Genomic DNA, 7,905 nt, shown 5'->3' on the forward strand with positions numbered 1-7,905 from the left:
CCTGAAAGGCGGGTGGGAGACGGAAAGCGGGGTTCGTTTTGCGGCGGGGACGGGAGGGCAGCTCCGGTCACTCGGAGGTCGGGGGGCACGAAGCCGACGCCTTCCCCTGCGCGAGCCTCTTCCCGCCTCGCGCGCCGCAGGGGGCGGGGCCCACCCGGTTGCGACGCGCGCATGCGCGCTCGTCGGGCGATCGTCGATTGGGGGAGAGGCGTGCGCAGGCGCAGACGTACAAGGGAGCGCCGAGCTGTCGATCCGGGGCGCACACCGCGGCGCCGTGTCCCCGACCGGCCGAGTCCGCCCAGGTACCGGGCTGGTGGGGGGCGTGGGGCGGGGAAAGGGTCGCGGGCGCCGTCACACCGCGGAGGGCCCCTCCGCAGTCGTCCGGGGTGACTGCCGCGTCCCGGTCCTGAGCCGCGCCGGGCCCCGCGCGCAGGCCGGGCTCCCGGGGGGCTCCGCGCTCGGGGCGCCTCCTTGCTCGCGCGGACCCGGTAGCTGCCCAGGCGGTAGCTTCGAGACCAGGCGTGGGCATCGTGGGGAAACTCGCTTCTCGGGTCCTCGGGCCGCACGGTTTCCGCGCCCGAGTGGAGTCCCCCGTGGAACTGCGGGCGCTCGCTGCGCGCCCCCGCTCTTGGCGGCCGGGTCCTCCCGAGTTCCCGGGACGACGGCTGGACAGTCTCCCTGCCGCCGTCCAGGGGGCTCTTGTCCCTCATCCGCGTTCCCAGACGACACCCTCCCTCGCACGCGCGCTCCTTGGCTGCAGCGCTCCGCCTCCTCCCAGCCTCCGTTCCCGGCCACCGCGGGGCGCGAGCCGCGCTGCTTGCTCTCTCCGTTCCCTGTTGGTCGCCCCGCGTGTGACCCGCCCAGCCCCAGTGTCCCGGCTCAGCCCGGCTGGCCTGGGCCTCTCTGACTTTGGCTGCCTCCACACACCCACCCTGGCGGGCGCTTTGCTGCGGCCGCTTCCTCTTCCCGCTTCTCCAGCGCCCAGGAGTGGGCAGTAGGGGCATCCTACGGTGGTCGGGCCAGGCACAGGGGTATCGTTCTTGATTCGTTTTTTTTTTTTTTTTTTAAAGATTTTATTTATTTATTTGACAGAGAGATCACAAGTAGACAGAAAGGCAGGCAGAGAGAGAGGAGGAAGCAGGCTCCCCGCTGAGCAGAGAGCCCGATGCGGGGCTCCATCCCAGGACTCTGAGATCATGACCCAAGCCGAAGGCAGCGGCTTAACCCACTGAGCCACCCAGGCGCCCCTCTTGATTCCTTTTTAACTAACATCCCCTTTCAGATACTTCAGTGGGCCTGGTGGGTTCGTGTCCAGCGCATGTCAAACTGGCTCCAGCCCCTGCATCAGCTTCCTGAGTGGGCGGGACCCTCCCAGGGGCCTCCTGCCTTCTCTTTCTGGGTCCACTGCGTGGCTGGGAGCCTCGAGAGCTTGTCTTCAGCCTATCGGTAGCTTCTGCCACGTTGGTGTGAACCTCACACACCCTCTCTTGACCTGCGGGGCTGTGCGCTTTCATCCCATCTCTCCATCTTCCCCACGGGTCTGTTCCTCTACCTGTGTTTCTTTGTAAAGGCCTCGAGTTACGTGTGCTGTTCTCTCTGCCCAAGGGCTCCTTCCCAGGTCTTCTGGTAGCTGCCGCCTTCTCATCTTTCCCCTGGCTCCCGGTAGCCATCAGGGAGCCCTGACCCCTGCCGCCACTGCCCTGCTGTCCTGAGATGTGCTTTTGCACCTGCTTCGTCCTGACAGCCTCTCAGGCAGAGCAGGTGCTCCCACCACAGCGGGTGGTGCCCTGTATGTTCATCACTGTGACGTTGGCCAGCCAGGTCTGAGGGCCCAGGGGTTCCTGCAGGACCCGCCAGAAGGGTCCTTGCCTTCACATAGGACGCAGAACCAGACACGAGCCAGGAGGAAGTGAGAGCAGTTTACTGAGTGTGTAAATGAGAGGCTGTATGGAGCCTTTGGGAAACTCAGAAAGGAGAGAAGAGTGAGTCTCTCCTCTGCTTGGGGTCTGAGGTTTTTACTGAGGACTGGGGTCTGGTGTATACATCCTCTCCGGTATCCAGGAACTGCCCAGAACAAAGGTAAGTGTCTAGGTGTCCTCCATAAATCGGTTAGTCCCTGGAACCAGGGGGTCCTGGCGTCACAGCGTCTAGAGTCTGTGGATGGAATGGGCACGGGACAGCCTCGCCCAGTCACTCCTTGGAAGTTATCTACTACGCTGGGAGACCACAAAGAAATCATTAACTCTTTGACCTTGACCCGTGAGGACAGACGTTATTGGCACGTGCGGTTGGGGGTGCAGAGCCTAGCAAGGGAAGACCGAGAAAAAGAGCAAAAAAGCAGTTCTTCATGGGACTTTGCAGTTTCCTGTGTCCCGTGTTTCCCATCTGACTGCTGTGGGCTGGGAGAGTCTTCACGAGGCCCAGGAGTGTTGGAGGTCACCTTCGAGTTGGCGCTGCTGCACCCCTTAGGTCTTTGCTGTGGCCCCCGGAGCCCCCAGGATGTTTCACGGGATCCCCGCCGCTCCGGGCATCGGAGGTGAGTGGGGCCCGAGGTGGGCCCAGGGACCCAAAGGGCCAAGCTTTCACCCCTGCTGCAGAGGCCAGGGGTCGTGGGGAGTCTGTACGTGTCTCCCCCGTGCAGCCTCAGTGGGCGGCTGGGGTCTGGTGCCGTTCATCCCCAGGGGCACCAGAGAAGACCTCCAGGTGGGGCCAGCTGGGCACAGAGATAACGACTTCACTGCACTAGGAACCTCGGGGTGGTGGGGGGGGACATCCTGGAGTCAAGCCAGGGGAAAGGTCACAAAGCATGTGACAGCTGTCATATGTGTCCTTTCACTGTACCATAAGCAAGCTGTGGTCGTCTTGCTTCAGCGTGAGGTAGCTGAGGAGCAGCGGGGTGGGGGTGCAGGCCTGACATGTGGCCTCCCAACCGCAGGGGATCGTGTTCTCCTCGGAGCTCCCTGCCCACAGACGGGGCGTGCGGAAATTAGAGTCCCACTCTCGGCTCCCTCTGGGCTCCTCGGGACCTTTCATGGGGTGAGCCCTTGTGTGGGCCACTGGAATGGGGCTGGGGCCAGGGCCAGTGGACAAGCCCCCTGGGGTCACCGTTGTGGTCAGCCTACTCTCTGCTCTGTTGCAGCGCCTGGAAACAAGCCGGAACTCTACGAGGTGAGCAGCGGACACCCGCCTGGCCAGCACCGGCCAAGAGCAGACCCTGTGTGAGCCCCACCGCGACCCTGCAGCCACACGGTCCTGCTGGCTGACACGCTGCCTCCTCTCGCCGACAGGAAGTGAAGCTGTACAAGAATGCCCGGGAGCGGGAGAAGTGAGTCCAGCCCCCACCACATGCACACTATGCCCCCCGCCCCCCACCGCACGCACACCGTGCCCCCCAGCCTCCAAACCACCCCTGCACTGAGGTCAGGAGGACATGGGGTCAGGCTGCGGATAGTCCTCAAGGAGCCTCTGCCAGGTGTGCCCAAGTACAGCCTCACCCCGGCAACGGTGGGCGCCCGGGGCTTTGCAGCCATGGCTGTTGGACACGCTGCCCTCAGGTATGACAACATGGCCGAGCTGTTTGCCGTAGTGAAGACGGTGCAGGCCCTGGAGAAGGCATACATCAAGGACTGCGTCACCCCCAACGAGTGAGCCTCTGTCCTCGCGCCAGTCCTGAGCACCGGTCGTGGGAGGCTTGTTCTGCCCGGGGCCCGGGTGTTCAGCGGGAAGCAAGAACAGGGCACTGAGGCCGGGGCTGGGGCTTCATATGGTTTCACTTCAGTGTGGGGGCCGTGGGGGCCGCCCCCTCCTTTCTGCTTCCTCTCCTCCCCAGCGCTCTTGTCTAGATCTCTAGGGAAGCCGCAGCCTTCGGTGGCCCGTCTCTGCTCTGCCACTCAGCCCTCCAGGAGAGCTGTCCCGTGTCTGGATGGGCCGAGGGTGAGCAGGACTGCTGGGCTGGGCCGGCCTGGTGCTGAGGGCAGTAGCCTGGCCCTCTCCCTAGATACACCGCCGCGTGTTCCCGGCTCCTGGTCCAGTACAAAGCCGCCTTCCGGCAGGTTCAGGGCACAGAAATCAGCTCTATTGATGAATTCTGCCGCAAGTTCCGCGTGAGTGAGCAGGTCGAGGGAGCAGGGGTGGGGAGGGGAGCTGTTGGGAGGGCGCCAGGCCTGGGAGCCCCAGTGCCCACGGCAGCTCTGCTCTTCAGCTGGACTGCCCGCTCGCCATGGAGAGGATCAGGGAGGACCGACCCATCACCATTAAGGACGACAAAGGCAACTTGAACCGCTGCATCGCCGACGTGGTCTCGGTGCGGCCTCAGCCTGCGGGGGCTGCAGGGTGGTCAGGGGGGCCCCTGCCGCCCACTGCGGCCACACGTGGTCACAGAAGCCCAGGGCTCCTAGAGCTGCAGAGCGCTCACACCCCTCGGGCAGGGCTCTCCATAGCTCGGAACAAAAGGGGTGGAAGGTCTTCCTCCCTGTACGCACCCAGGGTCAGCCCGGCCGGGGCTCCCATGCACCCACCGCCCTGAGGGGCACAGCCAGAGCAGGGCCATGGACAGCAGCAGGTGGGCCAGGTGGCACGTGGAGGACCTCACAGGCTGTGGGAACGGGTGCAGCAGGGACCCAAGTAACCAGAGCGTCGAGGAGGGAGCCAGGGGCTTCTCGAGGCCCGAGAGGGGCTGGGTGGGGGCCAGCCTGCGCCTGCAGATGGTCCCCCACCCTCGGCCCTCAGGCCCACACTCTCGTACTTGTCCCCAGCTCTTCATCACAGTGATGGACAAGCTGCGCCTGGAGATCCGTGCCATGGACGAGGTGGGGCCCCCGGCGGGGACCGGGGGACATGGGTGGCGTGGCGGTGGGTGCACTTCCCAGTGCAGGAAGCCCGCCATCCCGTCCACAGATCCAGCCTGACCTGCGGGAGCTGATGGAGACCATGCATCGCATGAGTCACCTGCCCCCGGACTTCGAGGGCCGCCAGACTGTGAGCCAGTGGTGAGGAGCCCTGCCCTGACCCCTGTCCTCTGTCGGGGACCGCGAAGGCCCTGCACGCCCTCAGCGCTGCGCTCCCCTAGGCTGCAGACCCTGAGCGGCATGTCGGCCTCCGACGAGCTGGATGATTCCCAGGTGCGCCAGATGCTCTTCGATCTGGAGTCGGCCTACAACGCCTTCAACCGCTTCCTGCACGCCTGAGCTGTCCGGCCCGGGGTCCCCGGGAGGGCTCTGCTGCGCGCCACGGGCCTGTCGCCCGGATAGTCCTCCGGTGTCCTGCCACCCAGAGTGGCTTCATCTGGGTGCCCATCCCTGGTGTCTCAACCCTATCTCCTCCCACCCTCCCCACAATAAAGACACTTTCTGACCTCCCTGCTCCTGTGACCTGCTCTCCCCCAACCGGGTCTGCGCGGCCCGCGTGTGTTCCCTCTGGGCCGCGGGGTGGAATCCTGTCTCACTGGAGCACGTAGGCCCTGAACACACAGCCCATTCGTCAGGGCAGGTTCTGAGCCCCAGGTTAGGGCCTGCAGCCTCCCCAGTGGGCACTCTGCGAACGGGAGAGAGGCAAGACTTCACCTGGGCCATGTACAGCTTGACTCTGACCACATGGGAAGTTGCCCGCCACATCTGCATACCCCCCTTTATCTGGGAGCTCTGGGCACTTGGGGGCCCAGCTGGCTGCAGACAGAGGCTGCTGTGCTGCCCCTCCTCTCTCTCCCCACCCTGGGAGACACCACAGGCCAGCGTAGGGCTTTGTCCTCCTACTGGGTCACCAGGGCCCCAGTAGATAACAGATGGGGTAGGATGGGGGAGGCGGTTTGTCCTAACCCCCAAAGAGGGTGTTCCTCCGTCAGGAGCAAGGCTGGGGTGGTGGGTACCCCAGGACCCCTTCGGCCTGTCTTTCCCGGGCCGGGGGCAGCTGCAGTCTGCCGGTGAGGATGTGGGCATTCAAAGGCCAAAGCTGGGTCGCTTACACTCGTCATACCAGCTCCCCAGGCGGCCCTCACCTGCAGCGCTGCGTCAGCCCACGTCCCCATGGACGGGCAGCCACAGACCACAAGACCAAGGCTCCAGACCTTGGCATGGGTTAAGGGACCTTCCAGAGCTCATTGTATTCCTTTTCCTAGTAGTGTTTCTGGGTGTCTGTGGCATTGCAATCAGGCGTAGAGGGGTGCCTGGGTGGCTCAGTGGGTTAAGCCTCTGCTTTCGGCTCAGGTCATGATCTCAGGGTCCTGGGATCGAGCCCCACATCGGGCTCTCTGCTCAACAGGGAGCCTGCTTCCTCCTCTCTCTCTGCCTGCCTCTCTGCCTGCTTGTGATCTCTGTCAAATAAATACATACGATCTTTAAAAAAAAAAAAAAAAATGACGCATGGAGTGTTTCAGATGGAGATGAGGTGCGGGTGGAGGTTGCTGTTCCACATGGGACAGTCAGGACAGCAGAGCAGGCAAGGAGAGTGGGGAGGCCAGGGGAGGCCTTGGGATTGTACCTGGAGCCCCGGGTGCCAGCAGGGTCCTCCCAGCAGAGGCGTGCACATTCCTTGGGTCTTACAAGGCAAAGACGGTAGAGAGGCGACTGGTGGGGTTGGGGGCAGGATCAACAGCAGGCAAAGAGGGGCCCTGGGGTTGTGGGTGTGGACTTTGCTGTGTGCTGCACACACGGTGTTGCCATGGGCTGGATGCACTGGGCAGGGAATAACCCGGCCCAGCACCGGAACAGCCAGCTGGAGGGGGTCCTGGCGACACGCGGACACCTGCGGGAACAGGCTCTCGTGAGAGGGCAGCCAACGAGGTTTGCAGAGGCCGACTCAGACCTGGGCCAGCTGGCCAGGGGGGCTTGTCAAGCAGGTGGCTGGACATCGGAAGCGGGAGTTCCGGAGGGAAGACGAAGGCTTGGCATCTCCAGGGCAGAAAACCAGGAATTTTATCCAAGAGGCCCAAGGACCAGCACTGTCACGCTCGCAGGTTGGGAAGAGACCGGCGAAGGAGCCGAAGAAAGGGTATCTGCAGCCCAGGAAGCCCGGAGAGGCCAGAGGCAATGAGGAGCCAGTGGGTCCTGGGCCGGGAGGAGGAGGAGGAGCTCCACTCGGGTCTGGCCCGTGTAGCTTCGGGGAACTTTGGGGACCGTGACAAGACTAGGGGCCAGGAGGCAAGGGTTTAGGGGAGCCTGGCAGAGACCACCAGGCCTAGAAACCGCAGTTCCTGCTGCCAACTGCAGCTGAAGGGGCGGGGAGGGTTGTTTTGGTCTATTTTTTTTTCCCCCGAAGATTTTATTTGCCAGAAAGAGACACAGCAAGAGAGGAAGCACAAGCAGGGGAGCAGGAGAAGGAGAAGCAGGCTTCCCACTGGGCCTCGATCCCAGGACCCTGAGACCATGACCTGAGCTGAAGGCAGAGGCTTAACCCACTGAGCCACCCAGGTGCCCTTTTTTTTAAAATTGTAGTAATATGTAACATAAAATTTGCCATTTTAAATACCTTTTTTGAAGATTTTATTTTTATTTTTTTTAAGATTTTATTTATTTGACAGAGATCACAAGCAGGCAGAGACAGGCAGAGACAAGAGAGAGGGCAAAGCAGGCTCCCCGCCGAGCAGAGAGCCCGATGCGGGGCTTGATCATGACCCGAGCCGAAGGCAGAGGCTTTAACCCACTGAGCCACCCAGGCACCCCGAAGATTTTATTTTTAGGGTGTCTCTACACCCAACGTAGAGCTTGAACTCAAAACCCTGAGATCCAGGCTCCTCCGCTGGAGCCTGCCAGGGGCCCAACTGTGTGAACCGTTGTAGAGCTCGGTGGCGTGAAGTACAGTAACACTGCCACGCGTCCCGTCTCATCGAAGCCCAGAGCTCTCTCCATCTTCCCGGACGGAAAGTCTGCCTCTAGAAAACAAACACTAGCTCCCCATTCCCCGGCTCCCAGC

The 7,905-nt window shown here is 62.7% G+C and overlaps 1 protein-coding gene across 3 annotated transcripts; it reads left to right on the forward strand.

Moving 5' to 3' along the window:
- The first annotated feature begins 232 nt into the window (after positions 1-232).
- On the forward strand, positions 233-5,358 carry LOC111146800 (VPS28, ESCRT-I subunit). 3 transcript variants are annotated; one of them, XM_022502484.1, is made up of 10 exons: positions 233-302; positions 2,362-2,536; positions 3,140-3,168; positions 3,288-3,325; positions 3,555-3,644; positions 3,998-4,103; positions 4,202-4,303; positions 4,755-4,808; positions 4,897-4,988; positions 5,121-5,358. In XM_022502484.1, exons 2-10 carry the CDS (start codon positions 2,500-2,502, stop codon positions 5,350-5,352), a joined length of 780 nt encoding a protein of 259 aa, XP_022358192.1. In that variant the 5' UTR covers positions 233-302; positions 2,362-2,499; the 3' UTR covers positions 5,353-5,358. The 3 variants fall into 3 exon arrangements, with proteins under 3 accessions (XP_022358192.1, XP_022358193.1, XP_022358194.1); XM_022502485.1 differs by having other exon boundaries at positions 2,470-2,536; XM_022502486.1 differs by lacking the exon at positions 233-302 and having other exon boundaries at positions 1,225-2,536; positions 5,069-5,245.
- Positions 5,359-7,905: the final 2,547 nt, after the last annotated feature.

The sequence above is a fragment of the Enhydra lutris genome, unplaced genomic scaffold (genome assembly GCF_002288905.1).
Source record: "Enhydra lutris kenyoni isolate GAN:26980312 unplaced genomic scaffold, ASM228890v2 scaffoldscaffold14, whole genome shotgun sequence".
NCBI lineage: Eukaryota > Metazoa > Chordata > Mammalia > Carnivora > Mustelidae > Enhydra > Enhydra lutris.

Bases quoted from the DNA above. Each gene is read 5' to 3' on its own strand.
- LOC111146800 (XM_022502484.1), top strand. From the start codon at position 2,500: ATGTTTCACGGGATCCCCGCCGCTCCGGGCATCGGAG. The intron at 3,326-3,554 runs GTGAGTCCAGCC...CGCTGCCCTCAG, and splicing joins AATGCCCGGGAGCGGGAGAA to GTATGACAACATGGCCGAGC. The intron at 4,104-4,201 runs GTGAGTGAGCAG...TCTGCTCTTCAG, and splicing joins AATTCTGCCGCAAGTTCCGC to CTGGACTGCCCGCTCGCCAT.